This window comes from Balaenoptera musculus, chromosome 4 (assembly GCF_009873245.2).
Source record: "Balaenoptera musculus isolate JJ_BM4_2016_0621 chromosome 4, mBalMus1.pri.v3, whole genome shotgun sequence".
Taxonomy (NCBI): Eukaryota; Metazoa; Chordata; class Mammalia; order Artiodactyla; family Balaenopteridae; genus Balaenoptera; species Balaenoptera musculus.
This window is the reverse complement of record NC_045788.1, coordinates 140,827,486-140,852,703: the sequence shown is the minus strand read 5'-3', so window position 1 is coordinate 140,852,703 and position 25,218 is coordinate 140,827,486. Positions and strand designations below refer to the sequence as shown.

Genomic DNA, 25,218 nt, shown 5'->3' with positions numbered 1-25,218 from the left:
AAAAGCAGCATACTGGCCCCAGGTCATTAAGGTGCATATCAAAGGAATGACTTCCATGAGCCCAGACTCCTGCATCTTCCTATACACAGAAAAACCCTAAATTCATTAACTTGAGATGTCTGGTTTTTCTTTAATTAACAGTAATCTTTTGATGTTCCAACTACCTGGTTTTTGTTGCAAAAACTCCTGTATAACAACATATATGTGTATATATATATATCACTTTGCTGTACACCTGTACACCTGAAAGTAACACAACATTGCAAATTAACTATGCTTTAATTTTTAAAAAAAGTTTTAAAAAAAGGTTAAAAAAAACTTTCCTATATACCCTGGCTCCTCCCTGACCTCTTTGGAGCAGTTTCCTAGGGCTCTCTGAGAGGCTGCCTCCCGGGCTTGAGTCCTCAGAAAGTCCACCAAATAAAATGTAATTCTTAACTTTCAGGTTCTGTATTTTTTTTCAGTCGACAGGCGGCATGATGGAAATGCCAGGATTTTACCCAGAAGGGAATCAAGACTCCAGTGGAGAAAACAAGGAAACCAGACAAACTACTGCAGGGATCCCAGTGTATACTTGGGGTTTTGGTCATCTGACCAAAAGGGTCAAAGTTTACAGCCTGCAAACGTATTAGAATATCACAGAAATGATCAGAAACAACACCAGCCTGAAATTTGAGGAGAGCCGACGTGAACTGCTCCCAAGTTCAAACCCTTTTCGACGGGGCTTTGCAGCGTTGGCGAGACGTCCCTCCACTGTCATCTAAATCCAAATTCTGATTTGTTATTTTTCAGGGTCCTCCCTACTCCAATACAGCAGATTATTTTAAATAGCAAAGCATTATGTAAACAGCATCATGGATTGCACACAGGAGGCTGATGGCCACCATAGCGATTCGTTCTGCTAATAGGTCTACGGCACAAACGGGATGTATGAGAAAAAAGCAGGAAACAAGGTTATACCGACAATATAGCCACATCTTTATAACAAGAAGAAGCAAACTCTTCTCCACCCCCAGCAGCATACACACGCAATACAGAAAAAGGATTTTTAAAAAACACACCAGAATCTCAATAGTGGTTCCCACTGTAGGGAGTGTGGAGGTGGGGTCAGTTCTTTCCCTCCCTTTTTATAGGAACTCTGAGTGGCAGGGTTGAAGAAATCCTTGAGGTTTGCCCTGGGGCAAGCACGACTCTTGCCCTCCGTTGAGGCTGTCGACTGAAAAAAAGTGCACAACCTAAAAGTTGAGAATTATGTGTTATTTGGCGGACATACTGAGAACTTCAAGCCAGGGACACAGCCTCTCAGATGCTCCGAGGGACTGATCTGAGGAGGTCAAGAAGGAGCCAGGATGTATAGGAGTCTTTGCAACAAAAACTAGGTAGTTGGAACATTAAAAGATTACTGTTAATTAAAGAAAAACAGACACCTCAAGGTAATGATCTTAGTGCTTTTCTCTGTATGGGAAGATGCAAGAGTCAGGGCTCATGGAAATCATTCCTTTGATATGCACCTTAATGACCTGGGGCCAGTATCCTGCTTTTCTCCGTCCTGAATCCCCTCAGGATGCACAGTCTCCGGTGGCTGCAATGGCTGACGGCCTGATGGCCACAACATCCTTTGTTTACTGAAATGGCAGGCGACATACCTTGTCCACAAGTCCAGAACCATGAGTTATGTGAAAGCGCCTGACGTCTCCTCTGTGTGAACAAGCGGGTGGCTTTTCTTTTTTTTTTTCTTGTGCCAACTTACTATGGGAGGACAGCAGCCAAAGGGCATACCTTAAAGTTTCCAAGATACCTGAGTCGCAGGGTAAGCAAAGCTTATCTAGGATTATTTACCTGGTGATAGAAACGGCTCTTTGAAAAGTCTTTCTACCACTGTGTCAACAGTACTGAGTTAAAATGTAAATTATTAACACATTCTTATACAAAAAGACACAGAAAGCCCATTAATGGTATATCATAGTTACCTACACGATATTATTTTCCAGTTGCTTAATATACTTACAAAGCATAAAGGCTACAACTGTCAAGGGAGGGAGGCCAGCAAAGATAGCATTTGCTGCGCAGCTTTGCAGATTGGAAAGTAAATGGAATGGCTCATATTTCAAAGAGTTTTCTCAGCACCTATTGTCCTCTTGCCCAAGGAATCTTGTAGGTTTAGGAAGAAAGATTCTTTCTGAGAATTGAAAAATCTCGTATGGGCCAGACCCCATCCCAAAACCAGACTAGAAGTCCCTTTTCTGCCCCTTGGTGACTTTATAGAATTCGTTTTTCTTTAAGGCTGGTTGTCGCCTCCCCAGTGCGTGTGCTAATAATCAACCAGAGTTAAGTGTCACAGGAGCGGAACAGAATAGTCCAAGGACGTCATTGCCCCTCTCCAGTTGCTAGGCAACGCCTCCTTCGCAGAGATGGACAAAACAGGTTGGGGGAGATACCAGAAAAGAAGCCTTCTTATTCCAGGTCAGCCCCACTGCCCCCTGGAAGGGGACAAGACAGGGGAGCCTCTCTCGGGGCCACCCACTCAAGAGGCATCCTTGTCCCCTCTTCCCCTGCGTCCTCAGTTCAATGGAAGAGAACTTGAAGGCCCTGGGTGCGGCTGGTGTGTGTTACCAAGTGTAATCCCGAGGGGAATTCTTCCATGCCCGCCCGTCTCATCCTCTGCCATCACCTGGTTACTGCCGGGACGGCCCGAGTGGGCGACGACGGGCTCCATCAGTTTACTGGATTCCAGCTGAGAAGTGTCGCCCAACCATGCGGAGGTTCGCGATCTCCCGGTTCACTGACTGCAGGTTGCAGACATTTGCAGGGGCTGTCAGCCAGGTGGGATGCTGCTGCAGCCCCCTTCCCAGGTTTTCACAGTCAGTTCATTGCAGCGTCTAAAAGAGTCCCCAGAGCAGGAGGCAGGGCAGGAGATGGAAGATGTGATCAGCTTTTGGACAGACAGACGCAGACCAGGTTTTGGACTCCATCAAGCTCTGCTGTGTATACACTGACTGCAGCCTGGGGCAGGGGTCTTTCCAGGTCCTTTCCACTTCCTTTGAAAAGTGGATATTTTCTCCTAGGAATCAGCCCAACAGAAACGCTTGCACAGAGATATGCGTGAAGGTGTTCATGACCACATTGTAATAGCAACAACAGCAAAAAAAGGAGACTAGATGAAGGTGATTAATAGAGGAATGCTGTTGTTTCTGCATGTCTGTGTAATGAAATATTACTCAGGCATTAAGAAGAACGAGGTAGATCTGTGCGTGTGGATGTGGGAAGAAGCCCTTGATATTTTAGCAAGAGGAGCAAATTGATTAAGTATAAGTAGATTACAAAAAGCTGTGTGTGTATGGATAGACATGTGTCTATTTTGAATGAATAATGTTGCTGCCATATCAGTAAACAAAGGATGTTGCAGCCGTCAAGCCATCACGTTACAGCAGCTGGGATGGTGAGCCCGGAGGGAACTCGGGTTGGAGACCAACGGGTTGCCCACTGCCCACCTCTCAGCCAGGGAAGCCACCCACAGCTGTTCACCCGGTGGGGATTTGGGATGGAGAAAAGCAGGAGACTGGTCCCAGAGAGCTGAGGTGCATATCAAAGGAATGATCTCAGTGAGCCCAGACTCTTGCATCTTCCCATACATAGAAAAGCGCTAAATTCCTTAACTTGAGATGTCTGATTTTCTTTAATTAACAGTAACCTTTTGATGTTCCAACTACCTGGTCTTTGCTGCAAAAACTCCTACATATCCTGGTTCCCCCCTTGCCTCTTCGGAGCCGTCCCTCTGAGTGATCTGAGATGCTGTGTCCCAGGCTTGAAGTATGCAGCGTGTCCACCAAATAAAACATAATTCTCGACTTTCAAGTTGTGCATTTTTTCCAGTCAACACTATTAGACTTATGTAATGTATATACTATGAACATTTATACAAGTTTGAAATACTGAGTTGTAAACAGTGGTTAACTAATACCTATTCTATTCAATTTACTCTGATTGTCTAAAAAAAAGACATTTAAAGTGCTGGTATTTTCAGATCAGAATCCAAACAAGGCTCACACAAAGCACATAGGTGTTGCTTCTCTTAAGTCCCTTCTGATTGACAGCAATTCTTACAGCGTGTGTTTGTTAAAGAAACTCAGTTATTTGTCCTGAAGAGTTTTCCACATTCTGGATTAGGTTGTTTGTGTCTTTAGATGTTCTTTAAAATAATCCTCCGTCTCCTGTATTTCTTGTAGAATGGGAGATCTGTGGATGGGCTGAAATGCAGGTTCAACTCCTTTGGCGAGAATACTTCACAGGAGTTGTGTGCTTCCAAGTGTATGACATCAAAAGGCAGATGATGTCTGGGTACCTCGGTTTGGGGGTTGCTGTCATCCCTGGGATGGCTGCTGTCAGCCTGTTCCCCACCAGCCTTTCAGCTCGGTTTCAGCAGCCACTGAGAATCTGGGCTTAGATCTATCATGGCACTGGGCATTGCAAGGTGGTGGTTATCTAAGTCTATCAACTCTTCTACATTTATAACCTGGAATTCTTCTATAAAGAACTTTCCTTCAACACCTATTTGGTTACCCTAAAATACTCTTTTTCCAGGAAAGTCCAGATATATGATTTATCCTGTCCTTTTAATCAATTTTCAGAATAATTTTTGGTTTCCTAGTAACCTCTATAGATCTCTAATTATATACATACATGCTTATAAACGTATGTATATACTCTTATATATATATATTTATGTATATGTATATATTTATATGCATAAAATCTTGGGTATTTTATGCACTTAAGGATTTTTATATAATTGGTGTGTTTCACTCTACAGCAGGAGTTATTCTTTTGGAGGATGAAATTACTCCTTCTTCAGGGGGCATCAGTGGGAGCCCCTTCAGGTTGGCTCCTGTGTCCTGTTGATATAATCTCAGTAGTCTTTGATAGCTTCCTTGCTTTGGGGCTCAAGGTGTCCCAGACTCGTTAAGCTCATTTCCTACCTCAGCAGCCCACCTTTCTTTCAGGGAGCACATGGTCCTTTTTAGTGGGAAATGAGATTTAGCAACCACATCTGAGATCCTGGGGCACTCATTGCTACAGGGCTGCCATTGCTTCCAGGTCCTTTGCTGCAGACAGAGGTGCCCAGATATTAGGTTTATTAGGGAGCTCTCTCAGGATCAACATCTGTGGAGGGGAGGGTCTTTTAGAGCTGTCCTGAGTTGGGGCCCCAGCCCAGGTCTTTATTACCCTGGACCAGTTATTAGATGTGAGTTTCCCTGAAAAGGCAGTCTGACCATGGTCAAGACTATCGTCTTCAGCTGAAGCCTCCCAGAAAGCCTCCCTTATCACTCCCAGAAAGTGATAAGCAATATCGAATAACTGCCTTCTAATTTTTCTAATTCTCTCTTCAGCTGTGTCTAATATTTTGTTTAACTGAGTTTTTAATTTCCATGACTTGACTTTTTATTTCTAGAAGTTCTATTTGTTTCTCCTGAAGTCTGTTTCTTTCTTCTATTTTAATAGACTATCACTCTGTTTTCATAATTCTCTCTTTTATTTCTTTAAATAAAAGTAAATAATTAAAACTAAATGTTTTTCCTCTTATGGTCACCATGCTGTACATTGCATCCCCTGGACTTATTTGTTTCATAGCTGGACGTTCTTACCTTTTGATCCCCTTTACCCATTTTGCCCACCCGTCTCCCCACCTCTGACAATCACCAGTCTCTTCTCTGTATCTATGAGTTTTGTTTTTTCCTTAGATTCCACATATAAGTGAGATCATACAGTATTTGTCTGTCTTTGTCTCACTTAGTTCACTACTCATAGTTATTTTAAACTTTCATTCCGACAGCTCCAACATCTGGGTCATTTTCAGTCTAGTTGTGTTGATTGCTTTTTCTGTTGACAATGGACTGATTTTTCCCTGCTTTTTTATATATCTATTAGTTTTGTTGAATATCAGATATCATGTGTTAATTTAAATGGACACAAACAATGTTTCCTTCTGGGAATGGGTATGTCTCATCTCTTCTTCTGTCAGGTCATCAGTGTGGGGGGAGGTTTGAATCAACTTGCTTTGACCTTGGTTTGGGTTTTATTATTATTTGAGGACCTTCAGGGTGCCAGCAACTTCAGATTCCTTGTGGGGACCTGTGCCTTGTGCTTAGGATAAGGGCTGGGGAGCAGAGTGATTTCACTCTGTCCTATATTTTCGGCTGTCCTGCATGCCCGGCACACGGAAGGGACCTCTACACGTGTCTGCCTTTCCCTGGTGGGGAACGACGCTGCTCAGGCATCTGTGCTGGCCGGGCTGGAGCCAGGGGGCCGGGTGGGGGGGGGAGGAGGGGTCTCTGGTCCTGGCGCAGGGTCAGCCTTGGCAGGCCCTGTGTGCCTGGGGCTTGGGGGTGAGGCTTTCTCAGACTTCTGCCTCTTCTCCCTGGGATGGCCGGACCCCCCTTTGTGTGGGTGGTGGGTTTGTGTGAGTGTTTCCAGCCCTCCCTGTATAGACATCCTTTAGGCACCAGGTGGGACCCTGGACCCAGGCCTGTTTCCTGTGCCCCACTCGGAGGGGGGGGAAGTCCTTCCCCATCCACTATGTGAGTCTCGAGTGGTGGACGTGAGGACACACCTTCCCCACCCTCCACCCACCAAGGACCCTCCACCTTCAGCTGAGCCATCGGGAAGAGGGCTCTTTGAGGAGGGTCTTCCGTGCTTGTGATTTATATATACCTTCAAGAAGGAAACTTCAAAAATATGTGAAGCTAAAACAGGGGGACAGGCTGCATTGAGAAAGCATGATTTATGTGGCTCACATGCGGCGTGGTTTCCTGCTGGGGACAGAGGAGGACCCTGGGGACCAGGGCTTCCCAGGGGCGATGTGCCAGCTCATGGAAGGGTCCAGATCATCCTGCCACCTCCTCGCCTGAGTTCAGAGGGTTGGCTGAGCGTGCTTGTCACCTGCCACGTGCAGAACCTGGAGGCCCACCGAGGACTCGTGCCGGGAGGGGTGCAGGTGTGACCCCGTCTGCAGCGGGAGCCGCTGGGAGGAGGCGCGTGATAGGAAGCAGGAAGGGGTGCTGCAGGGGGCGGGTCTGCAGCGCAGGGCGGGGCGGGAGGGCCGGCAGCACACGGAGGAGTGGCAGGAGGAGGCCGCGCGCACAGGCTTGTAGCTCGCGGGCAGGCACACGGCAGGCTTGCGGCTCACAGGCACGTATACACCCGGCTCGCGGCTCACGGGCACGTGTACACCCGGCTCGCGGCTCACGGGCACGTGTACACCCGGCTCGCGGCTCACGGGCACGTGTACACCCGGCTCGCGGCTCACGGGCACGTGTACACCCGGCTCGCGGCTCACGGGCACGTGTACAACTGGCTCGCGGCTCACGGGCACGTGTACACCTGGCTCGCGGCTCACGGGCACGTGTACACCTGGCTTGCGGCTCACGGGCACGTCGGTCGCCTGGCAGGGGCTGGACGCGCAGCAGGACGGCTGGCAGGAGCTGGGCACGCGGCAGGCGGCCTGGCAGCCCGAGGGGCAGCTGGTGTGGCACACGGTGGCGTGGGGCTGGGCTAGTGTTGGGTGGTGATGTCTGCAGGCTGCCTCCCCGGGGGCCTTTATACCCGGGCCGTGGGCGTCCCAGCGACACAGAAGCACAGCTGTTGACTTCCTCGTGGCTGCGGCCATCGTGCTTCCCCAGCATCTTGTTATCCTGGGACGCGCTCTCCTGTGCTGCTCTCCACCACAAATTAGTTTGGCTTTGAGGCCAGTTCCTCCTTCTGCAAACAGGATGCTCTGGTTTGCCTTCCCGTGGGGTTCGTGGTGTGTCTCCAGGCCATCGCTGTGCACAGAGCACCCCAGGATCCACTCAGAGTGCTGTACCCTTTTACTCCTTTTTATCTCATGCCGTCAATGAAGACTTTGAGGCCGTCATGTATTTTGAGTTTTTATTTCGCACAGGAAAACATTGAAGCAGGAGTCTGCAAACTGCCGTCTGTGAGACAAGTCTGTCCTGCTGCCTGTGTGTGAATGAAGTTCTCTGGGGCACAGACACATCCCTGCATTTAGTGTGTCTAAGGCTGCTTTTCCCCGACAACGCTGAGTTGTTGTGAGTGAGACCCTGTGGCTGCAAAGCCTGAGATACTTACTCTCTGCCCTTTACAGAAAGTTTGCCCGCTCTGCCTTATCATAATCGTTCAAGAACTGATTTGTTCATGCAACAGATTGTACTGTGGGCTGGCAACAGAGACGTCCGGCCTCATGAGCCTTCCAAGGCAATGAATAAATGGAAAATGAATGCATGGAATCATTCCGGGGGTCGCTGAGGCCAGGAAAGGAAAGCAGGTTCAGCTGATAGAGAGACGTGGGTGCTGGTGGGTGGTCTGGGGGCCTCGGGGAGGAGGTGATGCTGAGCCGGCACTGGGTGCAGTGAAGGGGCGGGGGCGGGGCTCCAGGCAGAGGCAGGCAGGGGGGTGTGAGGACCCTGCTGCAGAAACCGGCGTGTTCCAGGAGCAGCATGGGGTGCTAGGGAGCGGGTGCAGGGGGACTGACTCACATCATGGAGGGAAGACGAAAGATTCGGTGAATTGAAGACACATCAGTAGAAAGAACCCAATCTGAAGAAGAGGCACAAAGAGTTAAGAAAAATGAAGAGGGCCTATGAGACCATATCAGAAAGGCTAACATGCAAGGAATTTCAACCCAAGAAGGAGAAGAGAATGACATTGAAGCCTAAGAATATTTTGAAGAAATATGGGACAGAATCCCCAAATCTGATTTTAAAATATTCCAGTTTACAGATCCAAGAATCTCAGACCACCCCTAAGGTCCCAGCACCGTTAGGCACAATGGAAAGGCCATGGATTCCAGAGTGAGGCCGAGCAGCCTCAATGCCTGCTTCTCCGTTTGCAGTGGTGAGAACGTGCAAACATCCTGGGATCCTTCCAGATCTTCCTGATTGAACATCTGTGCAAATGGGGTATCCCCTGCCCCTTGAATGGTGGCAGGATTGATAATTGATCAGTTACGAGAGAGTCCACGTAAAATGCTTAGCTCAGCCCTGGCACAAAGTTGGAACCCCGCCGTTACGATTATGGCCATGACGTGGCCACAGCCCTCAGTGAGGCGCCCGACCCTGAGGGAGAACCTTCTGGGTCACTGAGTTTCCAAATCGAAATGGGGGACACTGGTGCGGTGAGTGTGACTCTGCTTCTGTGGACAAAGGACAGGGTGTGTAAAACTGGGGAGGGCCTTGAAAATCATGAAGTTGGGCTCCCGTCCCCAACTGAAGGCCCTTCCCCATCCAACCCAGGCTCCGATTCCAGAAATCACAGGGCCGCTGGGTCACCGTCAGCCTCCAGCTGAGAAGGAGCTTCCTGAACTGAGTCACTGCAACCAGAAACTCCAGGAAGAGACCCGAGGGGGCCGCCACAAGGAAGACACCCGGGTGCCACGTGGCCAGGACGCCACAGCCTGGGTATGAAGGCTGCCATGGGGAAGGAGCCTCCGGACCAGCCCTGCCCTCTGCCCTGACCGCACCCAGCCCCACGCCACCGTGTGCCACACCAGCTGCTCTGAGGGCTGCCAGCTGGCCTCCTGTGTGCCCAGCTTCTGCCAGGCTTCTTGCCGTGTGCCTTTGAGCCACAAGCCTGCTGTGTGTGTGCCCGTGAGCTGCAAGCCCATCGTGTGTGTGGCCCCCTCCTGCCAGCCCTCTTGCCCTGCCCTGGGTGACCAAGCATGGGAAGGCGGCTCTCAGCCGAGGGGCGAGCTCCCAGCGCTCAGCCCGAGGGACCCCACTCTGTCCCCCGAACTCACAAGGTCAGTCCTCACCCGGCTCTGGGTGGATTGAGGGCAAGTCACTAACTTCCTGAACTGACCCCGTTTAGGTGCAAAGGTCTTCTGCTCCGCAACTGATACGTGGTGCCCCGCATCCCCCCACCCTGAGTCTAAATGGAAACGAGATGCTCCACTGGCAAGCAGGGCTCCCCCGCCTCCCGATGGGGGGGAAAGAGCCTCGTGGGGACCTTCCATGGTCCCCCAGAGATGCCCACGGCCCGCCCCCAGAACTGTGACGCGTCCCCTCACACGGCAATGCGATTTTGCCGACGGGAGCAAAGTAATTGTGATCAGGGATGGTCCTGAGTCATCCGGGTGGGACTTGGGAGAGGGGCCGGGGAGACTCGGCCACAGAAGGGGAGGCCGCGGGAAGAGGGAAGCCAGACGCTAGGTCACGAGCCTAGGATGCGGTGCCTCCGGCTGAAAGTCACGAGGATCAGATTCTGCCCAGAGCCTCCGGCGAGAAGCGGGCAGTCCACATCGTGACTGTGGCCCGTGAGACTCACTCCCGATTTGGCCTCCACAGCTGTGAGGTGACACTTTGTGTTGTCTCAGCCACGTGTCCCTGGCACTTGTTAGGGCAGCCGCAGGACAGTCCAGCTTCTTGACGGCACAGCCTCGGACTTCCACCCTCCCTCCGTGGTCCTGCCAGCTGCACCGTGACCATCAGTGCCGTGGGCAGAGGTCGGGGAACGAAGGGAAGGAGGAGAGCCACTCAGGGCTACGGAGCCGGCTCCCCTCGCCCTGCTGTGCGGTCTTGGAGCCCATTCTTCCTCGGGGGCCCTTCCTGCTGGGCGGTAGGGCCCTCAGCCCCCAGCCGCGGGAGGAAGCCCCTCCAGCTGGTCCTTGCCCTTCTCTGGCGCTCGCTGTAGCTGATGCTGTTTCTGCCCAGGTCTGTCCCGCTCCAGGCTCTCTCCCCTGGCCTGAGTCGGCCCTGTCCTCTCTCCCGCGTGTGGGGACTCTCAGGCCACCCTGCCCCTGAGCATCCAGCACAGGTTCTGGGCACCTTGGCACCGGGCAGTGCTGGGCCTCCCTGCAGGGCACTCTGTCACACTCCTGGTGACCCCCTGGGAGCCCCTCCTTTGCCTGCAGAGGACATAACTGCCCCAGTCCCTCCTCCTCAGGAGCGGGGGACATGGCACAGCTTTCTCCAGGGACGGCTCTTGACCTCGGCAGGCACGGGCCTGGACCCCTGACACACAGACCCCCTCCTGGCTTCTCCACCCTCTCTAGGGGGCTGGAGTTGGGGAGAGGCTGGGGTAACTTCCAGGGCTGCAAAGTATTTGGGTTTTGCTGGTTGTTTTGAGGATCAGTACACAGACATTTCAATTTGTACAGAATTCTTAACGTACGTACCAAAAATCTAAAAAATCATGTAGTTGTGATTCTTTTCTGAACAGTTATTCGAGTGACTTTCCAGCTTAAAATTTGGAGGCAATTTTCCTTGACAGGATACCAAGTACCAATATCTTCAAATATTGATATGCTGTTACATCGTAAGTCCCACTATTTCACAATTTAATATCACACGCACTACATACTCAAATTGTCAATGGTTCACAGCACATTAACAGTTACTAGAAGAACTGGACTACCACGACCAAAGTTGTTACAGAGTGCACAAAATTCTGCCCAGGAAAGCCAAGATCAAGGGGTGAGTGGTTTGCTTTAGGAAACAATTCTACCAAAAACAACGTGGGAAGAGAAGTAATTTAAAGTGTTCAAGACATTAAATGCGGAACTGACTCCAAATTGCCATGTAGTATGCTTTGTATTATAGGATATAGAAGCTACCCCCCATCTGTGGAATGTTAAGCTGACACCCAAGACAATCAAAACCTCCCATATTCAATATCCCACTATTTTCTCATTGTACCAAAAAATAAACAGCAAGTGATTTCACCTCTTAAAAAAAGACATTTACCTTCCTTCCGTGCCGACAGCACTCTCTCAAACATGGTGAACATTCCTAAAACCCACCGGACTTTCTGTAAGAGTGGCAAGCACCAGCCCCACAAAGAGACACAGTACAAGGGCAAGAATTCTCTGTATGCCCAGGGACAGCGGCGTTCTGACAGGAAGCAGAGTGGCTATGGTGGGCAGATTAAGCCGATTTTCCGGAAAAAGGCTGAAACTACAAAGAAGATTGTGCTGAGGCTTGAATGCGTTGAGCCCAACTGCAGATCTAAGAGAATGCTGGCTCTTGAGAGATGCAGGCATTTTGAACTGGGAAGAGATAAGAAGAGAAAGGGCCAAGTGATCCAGTTCTCAGCTTCATATTTTGTTTTATTATGAAGACAATAAAAATTTGAGACTGTTTACTTCATTTAGCTTCAGTTGGTTTTTTTGGAAGGGAAATAAACTAGTGCCATCCATAAAATTTCCTTGGGAAACTAAAAAAAAAAAAAAAAGCATTTACACTTTAAAAAAGTGGGATGAGGTAGGATTCCCTCCTTTTAAAAAATGTTTCTAGAGCTACTAAAAAACTTGCATTTACAAAATAGTTGATAAAAATATTCCTCTGGGTCGTACAAGAAGGGAAACAGGGACCACTGATAGGACTGGGTGTGTGTGATATTAATCAGACTTGGCTTCTTTCTCTCCTCCTTCATCAGAGGTCAGGCTGTCCTCGTTTTTAGTTTCTCCGTTTTCTGCAGGTACGTCTTCTTTAGTCTCTTGGTTAGCCACTTCAGCCTGTTTTCCCTTTGCTCCCCTTTTCCCTTTTGTTTGCACTTTTTTTGTCTGAAGATACATTCTTTCCTGCCACCTTTTTTGACTTCGTTTCCACTTTTGCAGGAGCCGGTTTAGCTGACAGCCTCGCCGATCTCCTTTGGGCTCCTCCTTCACCACTGCCTCAGGGGAGCTGACCTTCCTCTTGGGCGTCATGGCTGCAGGGTCAGCGCATACCGGGTGCCTGTGGGCTGTGGTGCAGGGGGAGCCTTTGCAAAGCTGGGCCGCCTGGCCGCTGCCAGGGTACTGTCTTAAACAGCACACACGTATGGTCTCCCGGTGTGGAGGCCTGAATTGGAGATCAGGGTGTGGGCAGGGCTGGTCCCTTCCCAGGGTGTCGAGCGAGAATCCATCCCCTCTTCCGGCTCCTGGCATTTGTTTGCTGGCGTCTCTGGGGCTCCTCGGCTCGTACAGGCATCACCCCGATCTCTGCCTTCATCTTCACAACATCTTCCCTCTGCTCATGCCTCTGTGTCCAGAGTTTCCTTTTTTTTTTTTTTTTCTGATAAAGACACCGTCATATGTCTTTGGATTAGGGCGCAGCCCACTGGCCTCATTTTAACATGATCACATCTGTAAGGACATCATTTCCAACTAAGGTCACATTCAGAGGTATTGGGAGTTAGGACTTCAACATATCTTTGGGGGGGGGGACACAATTCAACCCACCAGAGGGGCAGCTCAAAGCTACAAGACGAGTCCGGCCCCTCCTTCGTGCACCCGCGTGGCCGTGCCGCCGTTCCCCTTGTCCTGTGGCATCTGACCTCTTGGTTCCTCAGGAACCAGGAGAGTCCAATTTGAGGATCCCGCCTCACTTGACACTTGACGAGCTCACTGTGCGCAAAGGCCCCACTCGCGTCCAGAATCACGACGATTATGGGAGGAAGGTGCAGGCCTGCGTGTGGGATGGCCCAGAAAGGGCCGGCTCAGCCCCTGTGGTGTGAACGTGGGCCCCTCAAGTGCAAGGCCATTGGGGCCACCCTGGGGAGGGGGTTGAGGGGATGCCCAGAGAAGGCACCATCCCCAAGACAAGGAAGCTGTTGCCACAGCAGGGTGCCAGAGGCGAGCTCTTTGGGAACCAAGAAATAGTCCAAGGAGTGCCACCAGGGCATTCTTCCTGTTGGAAGGCACATATCTAGAAACTTCCATCACTGTGATGTCACATGATCATGAGGGTGTGAAGTGCAGAAGGAATTCTTAGAGCACCCACTACTCCGGCACTTTCTCACCATCTTTGCTTTCAAACCAAACCTCCCTGCCAGGCCTCTTTATTTTCACCTGTATCCAAGCCAGCCCATTTTATGTCACCTCCTGGCCTTTCCAACACCCTCCCGGACACCCCCAGGGTGTCACCTGCGCTGTCCACCAGGCAGGGGAGCAAGGCTTCGCGGGTTGCTCTTGTTTCATGGGATGCCTTTGAGGGCGGTGACTGTCTGTGTCTTAGTCGCATGGATGATAGATGTGTCACGGTGACAGAGGCGCGTGCCTGAGATCTGGAGGCTCTCAGAGGATTTAGAACTGTCGTTTTGTTACAAACATGTTCTAAAGAAGCTCTCCAAAGTAGACCTGGATGTCCGTAACCGATTCTCTCCTTCCGCGTCTGCGCTGTGGCCTGACCGGCGTGGACACCCACAGCGCCAGCAGTCAGCCTGCTTTCTGCTTGGTGTTGCTTGGTGCACATGCGGCCACGTGTGCCTGCTTGTGTTGTCCGTGGCGACACTGCTGTCCTGTCAGGGACCCCGAAGACGCCCTGCTCAAACTTCTGATGGACGATTTGGCGTCCCTGTGGGTTGTAGGTTCTGGTTTCCGCGTGTGTCAACGTCCCTGTACCTCACTTTTCTTGGGTTGGGGTGAAGTGGAACCTTCTCTATGTGTTTTTAACTCTTTGAGCTATGCAGAGTCCATCAAGGCCTTTGTCCATGGTCCATATGGAGATGGTTATATTTTCTTAAAACTTGAATGAGCAGGTAAAGGGTACAGGTCTTGAATAAACTCGGGCAAGAGATTTAAGAGCTGAGGCAGGTTTGCAATCTGACCATTTCCTGTTTAAAGTTCCTCTTCGCGTTTTGCTCTGTCCCCTCTTCCCTGGATGGAGCTGAGCTGGGGTGGGTGCAGGACCCCCCAGGAGGCACTTTCAGTTCCTGGTCCCTCCTGCCTGGCCTCCACTGTTCTGCTCCTACGGACCTCATCAGCCTGTTCGTGACTGGGGGATAAGTAGGGTGCCGGATGCTGACGTCATCAGTCTGACTGCTGCCCACTTGACTCTAGTGCTGGTGGTCCACTGAGACTGCAGGCTCATCCTCCTACTGTCCTGAGGGTTTGTTCACAAGGTGTCTTTTTTTGTTCTGTGCCTCCTCACTCAGGCCTTGAAATCTTGGGTAGAACGAGTGATGTCTGAACCGACCCTGCACGGCCCTCGGGGTCCACAGGAACTCGTGCGCAGACCAGCATGCAGGCAGCCCTCCTCTGGGTGGGCACCTCCCTGCAACGGTGCTCGTCCTGGACTCTCAGATCCCGACCCAGCAGGGTTTCTGCTGCTCCCCACGCACCTTTAACCTGCACAGGCAGCGGGGTGGGCATGGGAGGAGCCCAGGGCCCGCTCAGGGTCCGAGCCTTCTGCCCCCATGCCCGTCCCCGTTGCCGGCTTTGGGGAGGGTGGGCCCTGGGGTAGGAAGGGACACAGAGCGTGCAGATGGCACCCGCTTTCAGATGCTGTGGTCTCTCAGCTGCTTGAACTCGGATTCGAGAATATGTCTTTGAGGAGGACCCCCTCTGGGGGTTCCCTCTGGGCAGCCACTGAGTGTCAACCGACGGGGAGAGGGGAGGTCCCGGCGCCAGCAGAGGGGCTCCAGGGGCTCCCGAGAGACAGCAGCTTGTGTGGGGCAGACAATCTAGCCGGTCAGCAGCAGGACGTGCCCGAGGCGGGGACACAGCAGGTGGGGTGGGAGCACAAGGGGCGGCAGAGGAGGGACGCGGAGGAGGAGGGTCTGCAGCAGGACGAGGGGCAGGGGGTGGGCTGGCAGCACAAGGGGCCTGAGCAGGGGGCGGCCTCATAGCACACGGGCTCGCAGCACACAGGTGTGCAGCAGACAGGTGTGCAGCAGATGGGCACGCAGCAGGCCTGCTGGCAGGGGAGCAGGTGCAGCAGGAGGGCTGGCAGCTAGACTGCTGGCAGCACGGGGCCGTGCAGGAGCTGGTGCAGGCTGGTTGGCAGCAGGGGCTGGACACACAGCTCACTGGGGCACAGACGAGGGTCAGGCAGGGGGCCGGGGCGCAGCAGCTGGGGGCGCGGCAGGGGGGCTCGCAGCAGCTCTCTGGGCAGTCGTCCACCTGCCAGCAGGAGCCGGTGCAGGAACCGGGCAGGCAGGGCTGCTGCCATAGCTCAGGGCGCTGGAGCAGACGGACGGGGTGGGCACGGCCATGGTGGGGGTGGGGGGGCTGGAGGAGGGTGTGAGTGTGGGTGTGAGGAGTGTGAGTGTGTGTGAGGTGCTGGGGATGTCCGCCTTTATACCCCCCACCCCAGGGTGTGCGCGTGGCCCCAGCAGGAGGCTCCCACGCCTGCCCTTCCTTGTTGATGTTTGGAGCTGGTTGCACGAGACCCTCATTAGGGCTGCTGTGTTTTCTACAATCAGCTTTTACTCATTAAACTTGTGAGTGTGTTGCAAGAATCTGTTTTCCCATTTGTTCTTTGGCTCCAGAAAACTTGTAGGGAACGTACGACGCAAGTTTCTGCTGAGTGACTGCCACGGTTCTTAAGTCACATCCAGGTACCGGCTGGGCGTGAGATAAACTCCCAGCCGCTGGCAACCCCTCCCTCACACCAGCTGTGCCAGTGTGAGAACACGACAGGGAAAGATGCCCAGCACTACTGCAGCCCAAACTATAAAGCGCCTAAGGGGAATGTTAGGAAATTAAGTAGTGAACAAAATAGTAAACTTTACCAAAGAACACATGCACCCTGTGTCCACTGGGACCCGAGAGAGTTGTGGGCAAGAAACTTGAGGCTGTAGAATCTCCACTCTCCCTGGATGGATCCATCGCTGATGTAAGTTCAATCAGAACCCAAAAGGAATCTTTTTGGTATACAAAGTGAAGATATTGAACCACCAGAAAATACTTGCAATATAAAATTTAAAAGTCTTTACAAATAAAACAGAAGTAGATTTGATGAGTTATATGGTAATGCTGTGTTAAACTTTTGAGGAACTGCTAGACTATTTTCCATAGCAGCTGTACCATTTTACATTTCTACTGGTAATGTACAAGGATTCCAATTTCTTCACATGCTCATTGATATTTCTTTTCTGTTTGTTTGTTATTCGTTTGTTTTAAATTATAGCCCCCCTAGTGGACATGAGGTGGCATCTCCTTGTGGTTTTGATCTGCATTTCCCTAATGACCAGTGATACTGGGCTTCCTTTCTCGTGCTTGTTGGTATATCCTCTTTCGAGAATTGTCAGTCAAAGTGCTTTGCCCATTTTAAATTGGATTGTTTGTCTTTCTGTTGTCGAGTTATAGGAGTTTTTAATGTATTCTGGTTACTAGGACCTTATCAGAATTATGATTTGCAGATATTTCCCCTCATTCTATGGGCTGTCTTTTCACTCTCTTGATAGTGTCCTTTGATACATAGACTTTTTATTATTAGTATTTTTTAAATGTCTTTATTTATTGGGTTGGCCAACAAGTTTGTTCAGGTTTTTCTGTAAGATGGTATATAGCAAAACCCGTATGAACTTTTTGGCCAGCCCGATATGTTTTGGCTGTGCCCCGTGGCAGGTGAGATCTTAGTTCCCTGAACAGGGCTCGAACCCACACCCCCTGCATTGGAAGCGTGGAGTCCTAACCACTGGACTGCCAGGGAAGTCCCATAGACTTTTAAAATTTTTATGAAATCCAATTTATCCAATTTATTTAAATTTTATGAAATCCATCAGTTGAATGCTCGGTTAAGCTGCTCCAGCAAACATAGCACATCTGTCACAGCAGCTGCAACTGGGGCTACGCCCTGGTTGAACTTGCAGTTGTCCACTGTCATTTCCCAGGATCCGACTGGTTTTTGCAGGGTCTCGACTGGCGAATGGAGATATTACAGGAACCGCTCCCACATCCTTTAGTCTTTAAAGCAGCACTAATTTCTGCCACTCCTCCCAGGTTGCAATGCTGATTTTGAATCACTATCCTGACTTGGGGTGGGGGAGGGTAGGGGAAAGCAATTTCAGAGGCTTACCTTTCTTAATATGATAATTCCTTCCAAAGCTTGGAAATGAATGTTGGAGTTGTTTTAAACACCGAGGACATCCATTCCAATTACACCTCCAGGGACACAGGAATGACTGATGGGTTGGTTTGTGGGCCCGGCGGACCCGCTCTGAGCTGGATGTTGCCAGGACTCCACTAAGGACCTCCCTTCCCTCTGTCTCATGTCGACAGCCCATAATACTGTTTCAGGAGTGAACTCTGAGCTCAACCATCCTTCCCCTTCCACAGTATTGCTGCATGAGCAAATGCTGGCGGGGGGGAAGAACTGGGATAATTATTACTACATGCACTTGTCTTGATAGAAAGATTCTTCTTTCTGGGGTGGGAGCGTTTCCATCAAGGAAATTGGGAAACACTGCAAATCACGACCTTTTTTTGGAAGGCTAGTTTCCCAACATATCACTTGCCTACTCTTCAAAAACCTGTAAAAACAAAACAAAATACCCCCCGCCCCCCAAATAACAGAAATCTAAGCTGGTTGACCAGGAAGGGGAGGACAATCACCCCAATAGAAAGTTTGGTCCTTCTCCCAGCTCCCGGATTTGAGCCAGTCCTCGGACAGGCACACCTTGATCACGTCCGGTACAAAGTTACCAGTAGTTTAACAACCAGCTTGTAAAATTCCTGAATATTTAATACTTGCCTCTTGCAACTTGGTACAAGTCAGCTCCAGACGGCTCCAGCACAATTGCTGCCGCTAAGCTGATTGGCTGCCCATCACGTTCCCCGTGGGAATCTGTGTTCTAGGAACCACCTTCAATAACACCCCGCAAGATGCCTTCACAGAGGTCTGGCTTTCATTCCAGTCCCTTCCACCTGTTTATTTAATTCCCCCTATGGGTAATGTTTTATTGAGTTTTGATTTATTTTTCCATTTTTTTAAAAATGTAATCAAAAATCTGTGTTTGTTTATTCTCCTTTCTTACAAAAAGGTAGCATGTTATACACCCTGCTCTGCACTTTGACTTTTCCCTTACTGATACGTCCTGGAGAGCACTCTGTAGCAGGGTTTCAAGACCTTCCTTACTCCTCTTTACAGCTGCATAGCACTCCATATATGAAAGGAACACAGTTTATTGATGGACAATTGTTTTTCCTCCTGTATTTTGCTATTCTGAGTAACACCACAATGAATAGATATCATTTACTAATTTTGCCAGTGTATCTTTGGGATACATTTCTAGCATTTTATTATTTATTGTTTATCACTGGATCAACATGAAATTTTGGTAGACCCTGTCAAATTGCCCTCTGTATTGGGTAGTTCCATTTTTGCACTCCCACAGCAGTGTGTGAGAATGCCTATTTTGTACAGTTTTTCCAACTGCATGTGTCATCAAGCTTTTGACTTTTTGTCATTCCGATAGCTAGGAAATAGTATCTTTTGTGGTTTTTAAAATATTACCTTTCTCTTAATATGAGTTTGAGCATCTTTTCCAAGCCCATTTGCATTTCATTTTCTGTGAGGTGCTGTTCATATCTCCAGCCCACTTAAAATATTGACGTGTTGGTCTTTTTCTTCCCTGATTTTTGGCAGCTCTTATATTAGTGATATAGCACATTTTCTGTGGTACAAGTTGTAAATATTTTCTCCGACTTGTTTTTTGTCTTATACTTTCCTTACGGTATTATTTTATCACTCTACCATCTATCTACTTATCTTCTATGTATCTATCTATCTATCATCTATCTATATCTTTCTATTTTAATGTAGAACAAAGGGAAAAAAAGATAGTTGAAAAATTCCACAGCTCACTGATGGTTTTGTTTTTCCCATTTTAATTCAAGTTTCTTTACTGTGCGATCAAATCCTTTGCTCAGCAGTTGGCTGTAGCAAAAAAAAAGTGAAAAAAAATTGCTCATTGAATGGATAAGTGCTTTATTCAGAGTCAGAGAGCCTGTTTCTAGCTCTCAGTAGTGTTACCTTAGAGACCTCAGTCGTCTTCACCTGTACAAGGGGAATGATGCCTGTTGGGCTGAGCCCACTGGAGCTGTGCCCAGGTGCTCCCCAAACCCATTCCCCACACCTGCGAACCTCCTGGCTTCCTTGTGGGTTTGCTTGGAACAGCCGTCATCCGCAGGTCTCCTTGGAGGATTGCCTGAAGGAGCCACTTTGCCACACGTCTTAGTGAGTTGGCAATGCCTGGGGATCTGCATCCACCCAGGCTCCCAGACCAGGCTGACAGGGGCGCACCAGCTTCTTTCTCTGAGATGTGTCTTACGCTCAGTGCCCCCGTGAGATCAGGCTGGGACTTGACCTTCTTCTGGTCCCTGATCTGGTTGTCCCAGCCCTTTACCAGGCTCTCCTGGGAGTACTTCCTGAGTACACGACGTGTGCTCCTGGGGAAAACTGCCTCACCTGTGGGGCGTGATGGGGGAGATGTGATAGTGTGTGAAGAGCTCCATGCACAGGTGACTGGTCATCCTCGCCATCACACCTGAGCTGCAGTCAGTCTGACTGGCTCCCCGGCACCTGCTCCCCCAGCCTATGCCCGCCCCACCCTGACCCTCTCCCTATGCCTTTGCTCCGAGGATTTTCCATGATGTCACTTCCTGGCCTCTCCTTGCAGCTAGAGCTTCACTCTTCAGGGCCCAAATAACGTCACCTTCTTTTCAAATCCTTCCTCGATCTGACTCAGCACCAGCTGGCACTTCTGCCCTCTGAATTCCCATGGTGTGTGTCACCTGTACCAAACCGCATAGTTCGTAATTACTGTCTCAGTTTTTAAATTTATTTCAGGTATATATATGATGGCACACATTAAGTCAAGATAAATAACTATACTTCCTTGACTCAAGGCCACATTTTAACATCTCTGAAATGGGGAGACATCTTCCAAATGATGGCATATCATAGTTTATTTGGTAGCAGCTATTTTCGCTTAGACGTACATAAAATAATGGAGCATCTTATATGGAAGACATCTTGAGAAAATATGGCCTGTCTAGGATGTGTGCGTGTGTGTGTTCTTTAGTACTTTGTCCCAAATGGGCCCACTGTGAACATCAAACACCTTGTGATGTGAAATTATCTGAAAGCCTCAAGCTAAATGAAGATGCCTAAATTATTATAACCTTATAGATCTCTTTTTGAGTTTCAAAAGCAAAAAAAGAGCCTTTTCTTCAAAGCCAAATGCATGCCCTTATTTCAAATAAAAAAGGAATAGCTCAATGGAACAAGCATTGAGCACCTACTGTATGCAAGCCCCATGTCTGGAGCCAGAGATACAAAATTAACAGCCTGGCCCTGGCTTCCCTGGGCTCACCTGGATCAGGGTGGGAGAGTCAGTGTAGTTTCTGTTGTTGGAGAGGTGTAAGTCCCAGCCTCTCTCCTCCATCTCTGGCCCCCAAGTGTCCTGAGAGCCGTCAGGTTTTTCTGCAGGAGTAATAGAAACGCAAATCCTATTGATGACACATATGAGGGGTGGATGGGCATGACCCCATTGCTGAATTTGGGATGCCAGGGTAGGGGGGGCGAGAAGGACAGAGCAGGGGATCCAGCAAAGGTGTCTGCTGAAGCCCCAGAGCCCTGCCTTACAGAACTGACGCGGCTTGGATTTCTCTGGGCAGCCGGCCCTCTAGGATGCCAGGAGCAGCCCTTCCTGAAGGATGCAGCGGGGGTGGTGGGGGGTGGGGGGGAGCCCTTCACCACGTGACCTGAGACCTGCGTCCTGCTGTGCGGTCGGTTCTCGGAATGCAGCCGGGCGTGTCTGGCCGTGGCTGCAGCTGCGTATTTGCAGAGCAAGGGCCACGGGATCACTCTGATTTCTCAGGACTCTCGCTGAGCAAGTAGGGTCAGAGGCTTCACGCGACCTCCCTCAGGGGCCCCGAGCCTTCTGGATCCCGGGCAGGGCATTCTTTCCTGTGTGCAGGCTGGTACCTGAACTGACCCAGCAGACACGGGAGCGAGACTAATTCACCTGGAACGTAAATATTTGGGTTCCGGATGCTGAGTTCATACCAACACCCGTGATACTTGCTGTGCATTCTTGTCAAACAGGAAGAAAACCAAAACACTTCTCTGATAAAAACAGTTCTGTTTTATGTGGAAACACCTCTAACAATACGTGGTTATCTTACCAGAGTTAGAAACGGTTTTCCAATGAAATCTCTCTCTGCCCTTTCCGCCTCCATCTACTGGCCATCTTGCCAGCCTCAGCCAGGCGTAGAGAAGGATGGATCAGGAAGGAACCCTAATGTATAGTAAAAACAAAAGAAAAGCAATCAACCAACAAAAGCTGAGGTCCAGAGAAGCAGAGTTTCTGCCTCTGTGTTGCTCGACTCATTAGCAGATCCCATAGGACTCCAAGACCACCCCAGGGCATACAGTCACCGTGTAGGGCTCTGGGGACAGGCAGAATGTGGCCGCGTGGCCTCAGTAGTGGACCTTTATCCAGGAAGCCCATCCGTGGTTGCCTGCTGTGTCTTTATCAGCAACAATACGCCTGTGACTGGCCAGAATGCCCTCCTGACTTCAATCCAGGTCAATTCTGATCACATTACCAAGCCTCCCATATAAACTCAGGTACATTCTAAGAGCATTCACCTGCAAATAACACTCTCCCCACAAATAACCCAGGTTTGATAATGCTTTTGTCTCATGTTAGAAGAAGTCACGTGGTAGGCCCCGCATTTGTGCAGTGGCCCAACAATGCCATCAGGGACACTGGCTCTTTCTGTCTCTCTGCTCTACCACCCTTAATGTTGGCTTTCATTCCCAGATAATTGCTTCATGATGGCAAGATGGCTGCTGCAGCTCCAGGCATTGTGCCTATGGTTCAAGGAGGAGGAAAAGAATGGGAGAAGGAAGGGTGGTCCCTGTTTCAGGGAAGGAAAACTTCCTCAGAAGCCCCAGCAGATTTCTGTCTATGTCTTATTCGCCACAACTGTCATGTGGCCATCCTTAGCTTCAAGTGAGTCTGAAGAGGCGAGTACCTTTAGCTGGGCATGTTACCTGCCTGGGCATAATTGGGGTCCTGTTGGTTAGGATGTGGGGAAATGGATATTGGGTTGGCAGCGAATGGTGCCTGCCCCAGTGGGTAAGTGAGGAAACCGGAATCTCTGCCCGGTGGTGAGGTCTGTGCTTTAAGAAGAAGTAAATTCCGTGTGGGGAGGGGCTGGCATGCACCACTGGACTCTGTTTTCTTTGGGTTTTGCAAAAATTATAAGATCTTACTGCTAAACTCCCGCACTCTTCAGGGGGTGTTCAGAGAATTTTAGCCTTAAAGAACTGACGATGTCAGATGCTGATGGATTTTGGCAAAATGAGATTCTGCCTGGGCCAACTGGAGAATTCCAGGGAACCAAGAGATACAGGAGAGCATGGAGCTCCTTGAGGCCAAAGGAAGAGATGGGGCATCCTCAGCGTGGGAGCTTGCCTGGATGGGGAAGAGGGTCCCAGGGCTGGTCGCGGGCCCCCAGGGTCCCCATCCCACAGTCCCAGGTCCCACACTGCTTAACCCTGCTCTGCGCTGTTTTCAGGCCAGGCACTCTGGCTTTGACCACGGTCAGGGGGGAAACCACACCTCTCACAGTGACATCATTCTGGATCCAACTTCCCTGACCCACTTTTACCCCTGAAGCGTAAACCTGAATCCCAGGTTGTTGAAAACGTACAACCCAAAATGGCAAATATTGACACAGCCCTGATGACGTGCCAGCACCGTGCCGGGAGCTCACACCGGCCACAGGGGGCTGGGTCACAACTTCCCTGCACCCTGGAGGAAACTGGGGCTCTCACTCATCCTGGCAGCCCCCCGAGGCCCGGGGCCACACCTGCACACGTCCCCCAGACAGGACCTGCGGGCAGCCAGGGTCCCACCCAGGACAGTGGTCTACGTCTGCCGGTGTCTGGCAGCTGCCCCGGTGTACTTTTGTGGGTTCTCCTGCTGGACACCCCTTTAATTCCTGCTCCTGTGGGGAGCGCGGCCCCTCAGCCACTGAGTGCACAGCACACGCAGGGCACAGCCCACCAGCTTCCACGATTCAGCCCCGCGGGACCGGGAGATGGGGATTATCTGCTTGGCACGCCTGTAAGGAGATCGCCGCTCGGGCGGGCCTGGGACACGGGGTCTTTGTCCCAGGGTGGTTGACCGGAGGGAGGGAGGCTAGGCCCTGAACTCAGGCTCTGGGGGCAGCAGGGGACCCAGGATGTCGCTAAGTCGAGCAGACAGAATCCAGAACGTGAGAAGCACCCTGGAGAGAAGGACGGCGCCGTTCTTCCGTGTCTGAATCCGATCAGCCTGGGCTCAGCTTTTGGTCCCCTGTGGGGCGGGGGCTCGGAAAGGCTGCTGGTGACTTGGCAGTGTCCAGGACCCCGCCATCTCCGGCCCAGGTCCGCCTGCGGTGAGCACCCCTGGGCCCGGGCGCCAGTCCCCTCCTGCCTCTGGTACCTCCACCCGCCTGCCCCGCTTCTAAGGTGCCGACCCAGAGCCTCACAGCCCCGCCTCCATCTCCCCGGGCTCTGGCTTCTGGCTCCTCCACCCTTTCTGAGGGCCTGGGTTCAAAACCCAAGCCTGGCCCACTCCCTGGAAATAAGGGGCCCCCTCCCCCCAAGATATGAGGCCGTGGCGGGTGCTGGGAAAACACCTCTGCTACAGAGGCACTTGAGGTCACGTGGAAATGCTGCTTTCGGCTGAAGAATCGGTTGTCACAGTGTGGACACTGGGTCCCTGAGTCTCTCACAGGCAGACGGGCGACCCTCTCGGGGTGCGGGCCCTGGGGGCCGGCCGCAGCCCTGCCTTCCTCCCTGGCCTGCTGTCTTCACTCCCTTCTATGGCTCTGACTTTATCTTCGAATGCTGTGGATGTCTATAACCCCCGGAACAAGATGAGTCAGTAACACACAGAGGCAGAGCTGCGTGGCCTGCCGAGGGGAAGCCAGGCACGTGCCCACAGTGCCAGGCCGAGTAGGTCACAGGAGGGTACCTCACAGCCCTCTCCCTTGCCCAGAAAGTACACACAGGCTGCTGGCCCTCCAGTAACCTGCCCAGCGCAGTTCTTTGTTTGGATGGTTTGGTGACAGGTGCTGGTTCTCCAGTGGCGCATCCTCTGGTCACCATCGTAAATGCAGAGAGAGAGACAGAGACAGAGAGATGGGAGAGAGACAGGAAAGAGAAAGAGAGACAAGGAGAGACATACAGAGAGAAAGAAAGAGAGAAAGGAAGAGTATTCTTCCTGTGGACCAGGCACTGCTCCAGCCTCGTTGCTCGCCCTCTTTTGGGGCTGCCCGCCCCCCTCCTGCCCATCCTGCCCAGAACCCACTGTGGACTCGGGGGCATTGTTCCCTGACGATTCCAGACGTGGGATTCTAGCTGCCCGAGGACAGCGACTCCGCGGGTGGGACATTGGATCCTCCTTGACTCCTGAGCGGGTGCATAGCTGTGCTGGGCATGGGAAAAGCTCTGCCCTTCCACA

General features: G+C 50.9%; 2 protein-coding genes and 1 pseudogene across 2 annotated transcripts; 1 reads left to right on the top strand and 2 right to left on the bottom strand.

Annotated features, from left to right (window-relative positions):
• Nucleotides 1-5,070: 5,070 nt before the first annotated feature.
• LOC118894085 (keratin-associated protein 10-3-like) lies at nucleotides 5,071-15,963 on the bottom strand. The gene is given in 5 exon segments (XM_036849731.1): nucleotides 5,071-5,102; nucleotides 6,937-7,129; nucleotides 15,444-15,676; nucleotides 15,679-15,891; nucleotides 15,927-15,963. Coding segments are annotated over 5 exon segments (708 nt in total).
• On the top strand, nucleotides 11,768-12,106 carry LOC118894470 (60S ribosomal protein L36a-like). The gene has a single exon (XM_036850751.1). The coding sequence runs from the start codon at nucleotides 11,768-11,770 to the stop codon at nucleotides 12,104-12,106; it is 339 nt and encodes a 112-aa protein (XP_036706646.1).
• On the bottom strand, nucleotides 12,389-12,697 carry LOC118894469 (annotated as a pseudogene).
• Nucleotides 15,964-25,218: the final 9,255 nt, after the last annotated feature.

Bases quoted from the DNA above. Each gene is read 5' to 3' on its own strand.
- LOC118894470 (XM_036850751.1), top strand. From the start codon at position 11,768: ATGGTGAACATTCCTAAAACCCACCGGACTTTCTGTAAGAGTGGCAAG.